The sequence below is a fragment of the Pseudopodoces humilis genome, chromosome 5 (assembly GCF_049639895.1).
Source record: "Pseudopodoces humilis isolate 2021_Gansu_Grassland_sample_001 chromosome 5, ASM4963989v1, whole genome shotgun sequence".
Lineage (NCBI taxonomy): Eukaryota > Metazoa > Chordata > Aves > Passeriformes > Paridae > Pseudopodoces > Pseudopodoces humilis.
The window spans coordinates 8,872,099-8,886,824 of NC_142204.1; the positions used below are offsets into that span (position 1 = coordinate 8,872,099).

General features: G+C 46.8%; 1 protein-coding gene across 4 annotated transcripts in view; it reads left to right on the forward strand.

Moving 5' to 3' along the window:
• CREBL2 (cAMP responsive element binding protein like 2) overlaps positions 1–14,726 on the forward strand; it is a 130,132-nt gene that overhangs the window by 47,437 nt on the left and 67,969 nt on the right. Inside the window, exon 4 of one of the 4 annotated variants that reach the window (XR_015772518.1) lies at positions 8,446–8,539. The exons of 2 other annotated variants lie outside the window; for them this stretch is intronic. Coding sequence is in view for 1 of the 2 variants with exons in the window: in XM_088055500.1 (XP_087911626.1) it covers positions 8,446–8,448 (3 nt within the window). In the remaining variant the exon portion in view is untranslated. Of the gene's footprint in view, positions 1–8,445; positions 8,540–14,726 lie in introns of those variants that run through there. One more of the 4 variants, XM_088055500.1, reaches the window with a different exon arrangement.

Here is a 14,726-nt window from a genome sequence, read left to right on the forward strand (position 1 = left end):
GACAAGAACAATGGTAAAATAGATTGCCAAAAGCTTGGCTAATTATGATGAGCACTGTCTTCTGCCTGGGGAAACAGAAGAAAAGGAAGTGAAATAGTAGAACTGTGAATTGAGCCCTTATCACCCAGGTGGAAATTAAGAAATAGGACTTCCTTGAAATTCTGTAAATTCATCCTTTTGAATAATCACCAAGATTCTGCATATAAAAATTCCCATAAACATGTTACAGGTTCACATTTAACACATTGGCTCTTTTCAGGTATTTTTTAGAAAATCCTTGCCTTGTCTCACCTTTGGCAAAGGAGAGCGAGGGATCCCCATAATGTTCTCATCTCACGTACTTTCCTTTCTCATGCTTCCTTTTTGAACAAAAAGACACTTGCCTATGCAGTGATGGAGTCTGTTCAGCAAATCTGGCATTGGGCTTAGGAATTCCATGTGCTCCAGCTGTCCTCAGCTGGCTGCTGCTGATGGCTGAGAAACCAGCTCCACCTGTTCCTCCAAAAGATGCAATAGAAGTGGCTTTACAAGGAAAACACACCTAAGAAGTGCTGCAGGTGTGTTTGCTTTGAACCTGATGACAATCTCATTAAAACCATTAAAAAGGCTCCCCATGACTTCATGAGGGAGGTAATTTCCTCCTCTGGAGTTGTCTGGTTGAGTTATGCAAAGGAAACAAAGTCAGGCTTTATCCTGAAGTTGTTTACAAAAAACCTTATTCTAGGGTTAGTAACTGATGAATCAATCCTTTCAGAACCCCGGAGGTCAAAGGGCTGCTTATGACAACTGATAAAGCACCCCTGAGTGATGCTCTCCTGGCATCCCTGACAATGCTGCTGATAGGCATATCATGCTCATCCATCAGCCTTTTATGGGCTACTTATAAATGCCACATCACTGTGAATCTCAACTAGCAGAACAAGCAACTCCTGTGGCAGAAATCTGCCCATGAAGTTTGGAAACTCACTCAAGTGATTTTTGGCATTTACAGAATACTCAGTTGGTGGATTGAGTGTTGTGAAATGTATTTCTGGGAGAATATGAGAGATGCTCCAGCCCCAAGGCTTCCTAATGTGCTATTAGAAAACCAACTTATTTTCTGGCTTAACATTACCATTGTAAAAACAAAGGGGTAGGGGGGGAGGACAGGAAGGGGACAACTTATTTTATACAAAATACAATAAATGACAGACAAGCCCTGAGAATGGACATGAGGCTTTGCTACACATTGTCTGTTTTCCCCCTCACCTCTGAATTTGCATTTAAAAATGACTGTGAGGCCATTATATGTGTTTCTGATAAGAATAGCCATTATCTATCACTCACTGGGGGCACCGGATTTTCTTACTTGAAGAGATATGGTGATTTCTTTCCCCACCACTGTGCCGAGAACTGAGGTTATTTGTGAGGCATTCCAGCCCTTAGTTTGAATCCTGTCTGGGAGCAGCCTAAATGAAGTCACCCTTTGAAGTGTTAACAGTGGCACTGCTGGACTCAGGCCTTTTGTCTTCCCTGGGCGAAGCAGTAGCTGCACACCCAGTGCCAGGGGGAGGATGGGATGGTGCAGGAAGGTTGGGGATGGATGCCCCAGGGGCAGTGAGGCTTTGGAAGATGGCGATCCCAGAGTTACCTCACTGAGCAGGGGTATTTTGTATGGTGACACCTGTGTCAGGATGTAAAGTCCTCTCTGAGCATCAGCTGAGCACCCAGGTCATTAATCCTTTTTGGGATGGGTTCAGGTTTTACTCCTCAAGCTGGGAGAGCACATACATTTGTGGCTCTTATGAGCAGCTCCAGCAGGGCTCTGGCAGCTCTCAGCTTGCATGGGGGAAGGACAGAAGGATGTACATCACAGGGACTTCCACCTCTCTTCTATCTTCCCAATGGATTTTTACAATTGTGGCAGAGAAAACCCTCACATGAATAAAACTGTACAAGAGAGAAGTGTATTATTCCAAAGAGACAGATAAAAGAGTGACCACAGGTGGTTATTGTCATTTACTGTCTATAGTCAGCTTGCTTTTGGGAAAACGATGTTCAAGGGGGTCTGCTCCTTGTCCCAACCTCCTGGCCAAGCAGGCTTCACCATGAGGAATTTGACCCGAAGGATATATAAACCAGAAGAGAGATTCAGCAAAAGTCTGCCAAGGGCTGCACTTACGCTTCCTGACCGGCACGCCACTGTAACTTTTCACACATTCACCCAGACTAGAACCCGCAGCAGTTCCGCGCGGTTTGTCTTCACCAAGCTCTCTGCATGAAGTTCCCTGAGCGCGTTTCGGAACGCAAATCGCTGCTGCCCTCCCGCGGCCCCGGCTCTGCGCGCCGGGAGGATGCTCCGTGTGTCCCACCGCATCCCCGCACGGATCCTCTGCTCCACAGGGACGAGGGAGAGCCTCCGGGCACGGGGCTTTTCACATCTACTCCCACTCGGATACCTGAGTTTGAAGCCTCATTTTTTAAAATCAAAGAGCGGTAACAACTGTGTTGGTCATTTAAGTCCCCTTGCTTCTCTCCTTGAGAGGGTGATGAAGTCAAGACTGTCAATGCAGAGTGATTGAATCCGTGCAGTGACAGTGACAACCACGACCAGGTTTCCCTGGAACCCATTTTTTCCCTGCATTTGCCTATTAGGCCTTCCCAGTGACTGGTTGGAGGAGGTGGAAACTCCTCAAGAGGCTGTGTTGTCTCATTTATCTTCCCTATCTCACATACTTGCACTCATTTCTTGCAGCACCAGGGGCCAGAGATGCCCACACTGCCATAATGAGACTTCAGGAAAGGAGAATTATTATTGAAGGAATGTCAAAACAACAGCAGCTGCAAATTAAACAAATGTACTGTGCTGGGTGACAGCTGGGGAGATGGTCATGTGTTAAGTGTGGCTAAATTCCGTACTAAGTTTAAGTCTGGATTAACCACCCTGAAATAAGTAAAGTAGCTTTGGTCATACTCTGGTGTCTTGGAGAGAAAAATTGGCCATGCAATTTTGTGAAAAAGTGCAGCAGATGAAGAGCTTCAGAAAAAGCTCTGTCAAGAAAGGGTTGATCAAAGCTGTTGGATTTCATTCTGTCTTCTCTTTTCTGGTAGCATTTCTGAGTCTGGCTTCTCATACCACATTTCTCTATTTTTAGAAGGATTTTTGAAGTTGCCTTTATAAAAGAGGCCTGGACTCTGCTCTCACTTACACTGTTGTATGCCTGGCTATTTCAATGTAGTTCAGCTCTACTTGAGCTTTCATAAACAAGAAAAAAGAATCACAATTTGTCTTACTGTTGCTGAGCAGCAGGTGAGTCACAACTGGCTCAACAGACTCCTTGAATGCTGTGAACAGAAAGATTTGGGCCTGACTTCTGTCCTCATACACAAAGCCTGCTGACATCAACATCTGAGGGCAAAATTTGGCATCTCTTGCCTTTGCCTGTCCCTCAGCTTTGTAGTTGGCATTGGCTTTGCGAACAGAGGACAAATCACATTGCTCGCAACCTTGTGCTGGGGCCATATGGCATAAATTACCTGTCCCACCTCACCTCTTCCCTCCAGGCCCTACAAATTATGATGGAGTTCAGCATGATGATGGTGCTATTTCTCTTCTTCCAGACCAGCACCATTCAGAAACACCTCTGCTGGCACCACTCTTGGTTTGCAAATGAACCCAGGTTTCGCCCAAGTCGGCGGTGCTGTGTTGGTTTGTGCAGCTGCTGCTCTGGAGCACTGAAGTTATAGGAATTTAAACATTCTCAGGAAAGGAAAATGGAGGCGGATGTCTCCCCTGTTGTTAATACTGTCTGATCTTTTTTCCTGCACATTCTCCAGTGTATCATTTAGCATGTGATCACTTCAGGGAAGAGGAGAGGAAGGAAATATCCTTAGTGGTTCTTTCGTGAAATTAGGTCAATTTGGTTGGTGTTTTTTTTTTTTTTTTTTCCATAGACAGCTGTAGATTTAACACTGCAGACTTTGCTCTTTCAAAGTGTTCAGGCCTCCCTTAAACTGTGAACTTGGCTTAGAAAAGGTTTAGTGCTTACACCTGAGCGAGGTTAAATCCTACCTGTTGGGGAGGGTGAAACAGGGAAACCTTATGAATGTGATTGTTTGTCAGAAGATTCTGAAAATATGAAGGCTAGAATCAAAGTAGAAATGAAAGCCTGCTTTGAGTCCTAGGATACTGAGTACTGGTTAACCAAAGAACAATAGCCTAGCCAGCTAGAGGAGAATCCCTGTTGATAAAACAATGCCTTTCTGCTGATAGAAAGTCCAAAGGTCAAGAAGCAAGGAAAGAACTTGTAAAGTTTTGTAGAATCTAAAATGCAACACTGTATGTTAATATAGGGAAGCGCATAGGCTGGATGTAAATTCTTTAGTGGGTGTGTCTCATGGTGATTGGTTACTAAGAATTAGAATATTCACGATAGAAAAAGATATATTGTATTGTAACAAGAACTTCGCTCTCTTAGCTCTTCTCTCTTACCCCTCTCAGCTCCCCTCTCCCCCGCTCTTACCTCTGAACCCCTCTCCCTTACCTGTTACCCCTTTACCCCTCTCCCTGCTCCTACCCCTCTCGTCTTCCCTGCTCTCTCCCTCTGGTTTTTCCCTCTTTCCCTCTGTTGCTCTCTTACTCCTTCTCTCCCCTTTTCCAGCATTTCCTCTCCTGCTCTGCGGGCTCTCCCTCCTCCCCCTGACCACGTGGATGCCGAGGCTGGTGGCGGACACGGGTCTCCCTCTATTTACCCTTATAATAAATTGCTTATACTTGAACAGCTTGACCCTGGAGAAGTCTCTCACCGCAAGCGAGCGTTTTTTCACTCCAATACTACCTTTCCATTTGTACTGGATGGTATATTTTTTAGGCGGTATGCCTGATATCTGTGTAGAGACACATGGCCTGTCAGGTATGAGTCTCTGTAGATGGAAATGGTGGATAATCTTATTGGAAGGGTTTGAAAATGATTTGTGTTTGGAGCTTCTGAAATAGATTGGTCCCAAGACACTGCAGTGTGCTACCCAATATTAGTACATTGTCTGTGTTCTTACCCTCCTTGGACCACTGCAGCCACTTTACCAGCTTGGAAAGACAGCTGATAAGTGTATTTAGGGGTCAGTGCTCCTTTTACAAGCAAGCTGCGAAGCCCATGGTAGGTATCTTTCAAGAGCTAGACTAAGTAATTGAATGGGTGCAGGTATAATCAAGTTGCCCTGCTCTGGGCTGGAAGTGTCTGCCTGCAGCAGGGTGAAGGACATGATTCAGCTGTGCAAGCCCTGTTTCTGAAGTGATGAGCTAATGAAATGTCAGTGGCAGTGATGGACTGAGTTAGAGGCAGATGGGATTTTGAATTTGCTCCTGCCAGTGCTCTCCTGTTATCTGCAGTGAATCATGTACAGCTGTGGCTGCTGGAAGATGAGCTCCAGGGTCAGGGCTAAAAAAGGAGCTATGAGAAGTTCTCAGCTCCTGCACTTCAGGCAGAAGAAAAATTTTTTATATGTTGAGTGAGATGTGTTGCCTTGTGCTGAGTTATTCAGAGAAGGGAACAGAATACAACTCTTCTTTTTAAAGATTCCTTGTAGGGAGCCAAAGCCTGGCAGCCTGGAAACAGTAGGTCTGAACACTCCTTCAGTCTTCCAAATAACAGAAATATAAGTCTCTTACAGATGCCTCAGTAGGTGGTTTAACTATCACCTTTAATTTTTCTGTGCCTCAGCTCCCTCCTTTTTAAGATACAGATATATGTTGCAGCCATGGTGGTAGTGTAAATATCTCAGGGACTGTGACATTTTCTGTTATCTTGTTACTGTGGTGGAAAAATATAGAGGCAGGGCATTACTCTTTATTGTTAAATTTCCAGACCTTGAATTTTAAACTAGTGTATGTTTTGGAAACAGAGTGAGGGAGGGCTAGAGACAGAGGGAACTTGCTCAGCCTGGGCAGGGAATGAGCAAAAAGACTGCTCCAAATTTTCCCCTCTTGTTATGGGACTGTGCTGATGGATTTTGAGAGGAAAATCTGTGGGACTTCCAGGCAGTCTGTAATTGCAGCATGGAGCTTGGAAGGTCTGGAGCTGATGAACAGAGGTGTCAGAAAGCTTGTCAAAAAACACCATGAATCTGCTCAAATAGCCTTCACAAAATAATAAAAGATGCACCCTGACATTTCTGAACATCAGGGATGAGAAGAGGTCACAGAAACTTGGAGTCCTGCAGCAATGCCCTCAGAGGCCAGCAGTATTTTTGGAGCTACACAGCTTTGTGCTATGTCCCTGTAGAAGGAGTGTGATTAATCCACTTGTGGGTACCAAATGCTTGACCTAAGGAGAGAAAGGATCTAATATGGGGCTTAACACCTCAAGTGGATTTCCTGGCAAGCCTAGGCATGAGATTTTCCTTACAGAGATTAGTAAGATTGCTTGGTAGAAATGGAAATCAGAAGACCTGGGCATGGTTAAAGGAGGAAACAAGGAAGGGATGGTGTAACTTCAGGTTTTTCTATGGGCTACGGGAAGATAAGATTATATTTTGGGAAGTGGAATGCACTTTTTTTAGTGATGGGAAAGAACTGTGCTTTGAAAAGCCATAACGTGAGAGGGATGGAAATGGAGGATATGTAGAAACAAGACTCTGAGACCAGGAGAGTACATTTATGAGGTGTAGCCAAGTGAGGAATTATATAACAATGAGAAAGAGAAGAGCTCAGCATCTACAGCAGCTCATTCTTACTTCTTTTTAATATTTTTCTGGCATAACACGGAAGAGTCCCAAAATAAAATTGCCATTTCTTGCTGTGTTTCAGCTTCTATCTGGGACAGCACTTGCTCTGCTTCTGATACAGAAACCTCAAAAATCTGCTTTGAAACTGAGGGAGTCATTTAATCCCTGTGCTGGTAATGGCATCTCAACAGGTGACCAGAGGGGTGTTTGAGCAGCTGCTGGCATTTCCACAGCCTGGACAGGGAGGCTGACTGAGTCTCATCCTTCAGTGGAACTGCATCAGTAATCTTTAACAAGAATTTGGAGATGTGAAAGTATTCACAGCACAGTATATGCATACACATGTACACGTTTATCTGAGGAGAATTTCCCCCAGTGCTGGCCTTGTCCTGTTCTACACCTCCAGCTCTTTCTCCCCTGATGAAGTGGCAGGGTGAGAGGTCTTCCTGTGGCTGCTGCCTGCTTGGAGGGTGAGATGAAGGTTTTGGAACCCCTCAGCATGCTGGATCCTGCAGACATCAGTTGTGTGGCAGACTCAGCAGAGGGAGCCCGGCGTTCAGTCCTGGAGCTGAGGAGGGAGCAGACCTGATGCATCTCGGAAAGGAAGATCGCCTTCCTTTCCCTCGCTCTCCAGCGAGCCGGAGCTCGCTGCCGGAGTGGGAATGCCTCGGCAGGACCGCACGTTTCCCTGTGAGTGTTTTGTGCTGCCCGTGTGATGCTGTGCTCCCAAACTCAGCTCTCCCACAACATCCTGGCGGCAGCTGTCATTCTGCTGGAAAAAGCGATGCAGGAGGAGGAGAGCTCTATATAGTTGGTCTGCATTGTCCAAACTTGTTTGCTATCCAGTGGACTTTTATTACTCTGAAACTCCCCAAACATTCTGCTGCCTGGCACTGGCCCTGCCACCAAAGGGCTGGTGTGTTCAGGCTGGGGAGGGAGGTGTTTCTCTTGTGTGGCAGCTCCTCAACACCCTCCCTGTGTTAAATATTAACCTATTGCTGCTGATCTTCCAGGCTATTTTACTCTACCTCCAGTTGTCTTGACACAAAAGGAGAATATTTGGAGTGTAATTTGAATTTTCTATGCCTGTCTGCTTCACTGTTAATTTTTTGATTGAAAAATCAAGCTCTCAGCTAAAGTAATATTTTTTAGAAAACGTCTTACTAGAATATTTTTGGTCAAAACCTAACATGTTTTAACTTTCATCTGCAAGTCTTTCATATTTGTGACAGTCGTTGTGTGAAAACATTTGCTTCTCATGTTAATAGATATTTTCCCCCCAACAACAATTAGGACTTTATTTTGGAAACTTCCTGTTTTCCAAAGAGTTTTTCGTTTGAGCAGCTGGTGTGCCCAGCCCCAGTTCAACAAAAGCTGTTCATATTCCAGGCCATGAGGCAGAGGAGATGATGGGCAGCAGTGTTGTTTTTGTGGCTGTGCATTGTTCAGGACAGCAATAGTTAAGAAAAGATGATTCTAAATTAAAACAAGCAAAGAACCAACGTCGGTGACATGTGTAATGAAAAACATTTCCTGCTTCTTTATCCCAGAACTTCAAGATTTGAGACATTTTCAGGTGTGTCTGTTTTGTTTGTTTACACATCCATGACTTACCTGAGCTGAAGGATTTGCTGTGTCACTGGCAGGCAGGAGGTAAAGCCCCAACCCAAGGCATCAGACATGACATTGCTGTGAGCTCACTTTTTGTTTCCCTCACTTCTTGCCTCTCTTTTCTCTTTGCAGTAAAGGAGAAGCCTGTCCTCTATGGGGTCCCAAACTGAGTTTTGGCACAGTCACCCTGCAATTTGAGCTAAAACTGGTTTGCCTGTTCCAATAGGTAAGAGTGAAGAAAACAAGCCCTACTATGAAATGCCTATGATTTTAAACATAATTTGGCATGTAATTTGATTCCCTTTAAAACAGGCCAGCTGGTAAAAGTCTAGCTCTAACAGGCACTTGAGAGGAATCTCAGCAAGTTAAAATGCTTTTAACACACCCTGCTCCATCATTCATAAAGACCTGTTGGAGAGCAAGTAGTTATGCTCTCTAATGGTGCTGTCTGGTCTACTGGAGCACGTGAGGCATTTTCCAGTCTCTACCACCATGTTCTCTCCTGAAACAGAGGGTAATAAACCCAATGAAGAGTTTGTGAGCCTCTGTCTCATGTTCAGTTGTGACCTGACTGAACAGGACAGTTTCCACCCTTTAAGTAACAGCATCCATGCAAGTGTGGCTGCTTTGATGGATAGATCTCCCTGCAGAGGTTTCACCCTCAATCAGAGCAAGTCAGTCATAACCATTGTGGGCAATTGCAGTTCTGGGAGGACAGTAAAGTCTCCAAAATGCTGGTGGGAAAAAAGAGTGACCTTGAACCCCATGCCCCTTCCGGACTAATGCAATTTGATTTTCCCTACAAGCACACCATGGATAATCTGAGAAATACTGTCCATGGTTAGATCCACCCCTTGGTCTTGTGCCCACTTATAGGTGGCATCTCTACCCTGATGACCTGAGGTGTCATGGGCCCATTGACCTAGGAACAACTCACCCTTGTGTTGCCAATCTAAGTCTGTCTTTGACACCTCTGTCTTTGCAGCCTGATCCACCTGTTCACTGTTTTGGTTCTCCTCATTAGCCCTACTCTTGGGGACATGAGCATCTGCATGACAGACTTTCACAGGCAGCTTCTCTGCCTGAGTGGCAATGTCTTTCCACTCATCAGCAGCCCAGACTGGTCTTCTCCTATGCTGACAACTGGCCCTTTTCCATCCTTCCAGCCATCTCCATAGAGCATTGGCTACCATCCATAAATCAGTGTAGAGGTAGAGCTCCAACCACTTCTCTCTCTCAGCAATGTCCAGGGCCTGTTGAATGGCTTTGAGTTCAGCAAGTTGACTTGATCCGTCTTCTCCTTCAGTGGCTTCTGCGACTTGTCGTGTGGGGCTCCATATGGCTGCTTTCCACTTTCACCTCATCCTTATGATGCGACAGGAGCCATCAGTGAAAAGAGCACAATGTGTTTCTTCTGCTGGCAGTTGGTTGTATGGTGGAGCTTCTTCAGCCTGTGTCACTTGTTCCTGCTCCACTTCTGTGGACCTGATTTTCTCTGAGCCTGAGAGAATTGCAGGCTGTCAGCGGCTGATCTGTTCCCAAGGGAAAGTTTCTTGGGAGATCTCGCACTCAAGGATAACATTTGTAAACCATCTTTCTTTCTCAAAACTGTTCTACATAACTGTAGATAGCGTATTTTTCTCTTGTCCCACCAATGGAACAAGAGGTGGTGTTCCCTTGACCAATCATGTTAACCCTGTAGTGTAAGACCCTATAAAAGCTGAAAAGTTGAGATTATTATTGAGGCCCCTTTTCCTAGTAACTCATTCTGGTGCGTGCTGTGAACCCACACTTCTACATCATGTCCAACAGCAATGCACTTCATCAGTGAGACCAAAGTTTTCACCTTCCAGCCAGTTTGTAATTATCTCCAAAATCCCAGGATGATTTGGGGTTCCAATACGGGCGCGCTGCCTGATGAGGGCAATCCACTTGCTCCATGTAGCATCAGCGGCATGGTAGGTAGCAGGAACCTTTCCTTTGAACATCCACCCCAGCACCGGTAGTCGGGGTGCCAGAGGAGTTGTGGTTCCATGCCAGTCACTTCTGAGGCAGCTTGAACTCCTTCATAGGCCGCTAAGATTTCCTTCTCTGTGGGAGTGTAGTTGGCTTTGGACCCTCTGTAGCTTCGGCTCCAGAATCTCAGTGGTCGGCCTCGAGTCTCCCCAGGCACTTTCTGCTAAAGGCTGCAGGACAAGCCATTGTTCCCGGCTGCAGAGTAGAGCACGTTCTTAACATCTGGTCCTGTTCTGACTGGGCCAAGGGCTACTGCATGAGCAATCTCCTGCTTTATCTGGGCAAAGGCTTGTTGTTGTTCAGGGCCCCAGTGGAAATCATTCTTTTTTCGGGTAACCAGGTAAAGAGGGCTCATGACCTGGCTGTACTCAGGAATGTGCATCCTCCAAAAACCTATGGCACCTAGGAAAGCTTGCGTTTCCTTCTTGCTGGTGGGTGGAGACATTGCAGTGATCTTATTGACGACCTCAGTGAGAATCTGACGCTGTCCATCTTGCCACTTTACTCCCAGGAACTGGATCTCTCGAGCAGGTCCTTTGACTTTGTTCTTCTTGATGGCAAAGCCGGCTTCTAGCAGAATCTGGATGATCTTTTTTCCTTTCTCAAATACTTCCATTGCCATGTTCCCCCACACAATGATGTCATCAATGTACTGCAGATGTTCTGGAGCCTCACCCTTTTCCAGGGCAGCCTGGATCAGTCCATGGCAGATGGTGGGGCTGTGCTTCCACCCCTGGGGCAGTCAGTTCCAGGTGTACTGCACTCCCCTCCAGGTGAAGGCAAACTGAGGCCTGCGTTCTGCTGCCAGGGGAATGGAGAAAAATGCATTGGCAATGTCAATAGTGGCGTACCACTTCGCTGCCTTGGACTGGAGCTCCAGCATGTCTGGCATGGCTGTACTCAGTGGTGGAGTCACTTCATTCAAGCCACAATAGTCCAGAGTCAATCTCCATTCTCCTTCAGACCTGTGCATAGGCCAAATGGGGCTGTTGAAGGGTGAATGGGTTTTGCTGACCACCCCTTGGCTTTCCAGCTCTCGGATCATCTTATGGATGGGGATCACAGCATCTCAATTTGTCCTATACTGTCACTGTCAGTGGTGCACTGTCGAGGTGGTAATTGGTACTCGCTGTTCTTCTACCTTCAGGAGTCCTACTGCAGATGGGTTCTCTGATAGTCCAGGCAAAGTATTCAATTGCTTAATGTCCTCTGCCTCCACAGCAGCTATTCCAAAAGCCCACCTGAGTCCCTTTGGGTCTTTGTAATAGCCATTTTGAAGGAAGTCCATGCCCAGAATACACGGGGCCTCTGGGCCAGTCACAATGGGATGTTTCTGCCACTCTTTCCCAGTCAGGCTCACCTCGGCTTCCAACAGAGTCAACTGCTGCGATCCCCCCGTCACCCCAGCAATGGAAACAGGTTCTGCCCCCACATGTCCTGATGGCATTAGGGTACACTGTGCACCAGTATCAACTAAAGCTTCATATTTTTGTGGCTCTGATGTGCCAGGCCATGGGATCCACACCGTCCAAAAGACCCGGTTTTCCCGTGCCTCTTCCTGGCTAGAGGCAGGGCCCCTCTAGCACTGGTCATCCTCTTCTCCCTGGGCATACCTGCTAGAGGTTCCTTCAAGGGGATCATCCTCTTTTCTGTAATATCTGGCAGTTTGGTCACGGGAGGTTGAGGCCACCTTCACTTTAGTGGAACCTTTCTGGTTAATGGTTCCCTCCCTGAGTTGATGTGCTCGTGCTGCCAGGGCAGAAGTGGGTTTCCCATCCCACTTTCCCATGTCTTCCCCATGGTCACGCAGAAAGAACCACAGCTCAGCTCATGGGGTGTACCCTCTCTCTCTAGCTGGGGGACGTTGGACTTGGACTTTGGGGCTTGTGACTCGCACTGGTCATCCCATATGGATGGGAGCTGTACTTGTTCATCTCTGCCATCGTTTCACTCATCTCTTCTTGGAGACTCTTAATCACAGCAGAGACCTGAGCCTGCATCAGGCCATGGATTGTACTTGTAATTTCTAAACTTGTTGGCGACAGAACTCACTGTCTCTGGCTTGTTATCAGCCTTAATTGTTGCAATGAAGGTGGTGTATTCACCTGGCCCTAGATTTGCCAGACTCCACAACATCTGCCCAGTGCACCTGACTTTGTCGGGGTCATTATCATGCTGTTCACCCCTCCCTAGAAGGACCTCTAATATCGCCACTTCTCTCAGCTGTTGGATCCCTTCCTCAAGGGTTTTCCAGCCCCTTCTATGATGGTTCTCCTCTATTCTCTCTCTGTGGACAAACCTCTCTCTTACACTCATTAAAAGCTGCTCCCAGAGGGAAAGGGGCCCTGGCTCTCTGACGAATACATGATTCACACATGAGTCCTGGGTCAAGGGTCCCACATTCCTTGCCTCACCACCATCCAGCTGCACGCCTGTACCCATAAGGTCCCAGACCCGAAGTAACCAGGTTGTATAAGCCTCACACCCCAGCCTCACAATGTCTTTTTGCAGATTATGGAGACTCTCATATGTCAGGGACTTGGTGATTATCTCAACCTCTGGCTTCCCTGTGAGTTGTGAGGGTCCTCCTTTCTTATCCTTATCAAGAGGGTGCTGTGATTTCATCTTAGACTTCCTCGTTTCCACAGGGCCAACAGCTGCTGGCTGTGACTGCCCTTGTGGTTCAGCTGGAACCTGGACGGTTGTAACGTCTGTGGGTTCCACTGCAGCACCATCAGACTCTCCCTCTTCAAGGCAGGGGGAGGGTTTCCCAGCAGCTGAGGAAATGCACTCCTTTAGCATCTCATGCATCTCTCTCACCAGAACACCCACCCACTGTTGGTGGTTCATTTCTGAGGTGGGCTGTGGGGCAGGGGCAGGCTCTGGGGAAGCATCCCTAGTCTCTGGGGCTGTGTCAGGTTCTGGGGCAGCATCCCTAGTCTCTGGGGTAGGTGTCAGGGTGATTATCCTGAAAGCTAAATAGAATAGGCCTATCAGCAACACCAGCTACTGTGTGATATCATTAGCATCTAGAGATTTGAACCCTTTGAAAATTGGTGGGGTAGACCCAAAGAGCTGGGTAAAGGGTTGGGGGAAAATTTCCTCTGGTGTAATTTCCTCATTCTGGGTACCATTTTTAAAGTAACCCAAACCCCATCCAGTTATTGTGTGATTGCTTTGAATCCACATGCCCGCCTTCCAGAGGAAGTTAAAAATCCATGAATTCTTCACCTTATTAACCCATAAGACAAACTGGATAACAGCCACAGTGGCCTTAGTTATAGGACTCATGTTTAGGTAAGGTGCAACAAATGGGAGAAGTATAGCCATGACCATGTGCTGGCTGAACCTGGGTAACCTAGACCACATGAGGTCACCTAATGGGGTTTCAATATCCAGCACACAAAAAAATTAGGTTATTTAAGAACTGTTATTCCTTTTTCACCCTTTTTCTCTCAGTGCCCTTGGGCCCCATCACTGGGTGCCAAAATCTGTCTTGGTTTGGAAGACAGGTGTCTGCTAGGGAGGGCAGGAACCCTTCTCAGAATGAAAATGCAGACCCCCTCCCTCCGAATTACTATAATTCTGAAATCAAGGGGCTCTCAGGCAGAGGTCTGGGGATAGGAATAACAGTTCTTTACTAGTATGTATAACAAGGCACGCAAACAACTAGTATGTATAACAAAGCACACAAACAAAAATATACTAGTATGTGTAACAAGGCACACAACTGTTAACTACAGTGTTAACAAAACAGAACCAGGGACCCCGTGACAGCTTTCTTGGCCGAGACGGGAAGGGATGGAGGAGAAGCTTTGTTTCACAAACCCCTCGGGCAGTCAGTCCCGGTGCTCCTGCAGGGCTCTGAGGAACACTTATCTGGAACAGCAGGGATGAGCTGAGGTCCTGGGCCGGTGGTTGAGGTGTATCTGCAGTGGTGGCTGGCACTGGCATGTCCCAGCAGGACAGGGGGTGCAAGTCCACAAAGGAAGAAGGAGAAGAAGAAGAAGAAGAAGCAGCTCCATCTGGGTGATGGTGAATTCCCTTCTCCAAGCTGCAACAGCTCCAAGAGAGTGTCTCGCTCTCCAGCCCAAGAAACCAGCCAGCCCCCAGCTGCCCCCACCCTCACTTTTTCCTGCTCCCCTTCCCCCCTGGGCCCAGCCAAACTCCTCTTGATTCTCAAGCACCCAACAAGTACCAGCCATCAGGTTTTCCCCAGAACTAATGTACAAAAAAATCTATAACTGAGAAGGAACAAAAAGAACGACACCCACCCCCACAACAGGTGAAGAGCACAGCACTGCTGGAAACCCCCGAGGTGAAGGAGACCAAACTACTCTCTGGGTCCTGGAAAACATGAAGATGTTACCAACAATTCCAGGAGGAAAATGGGAACA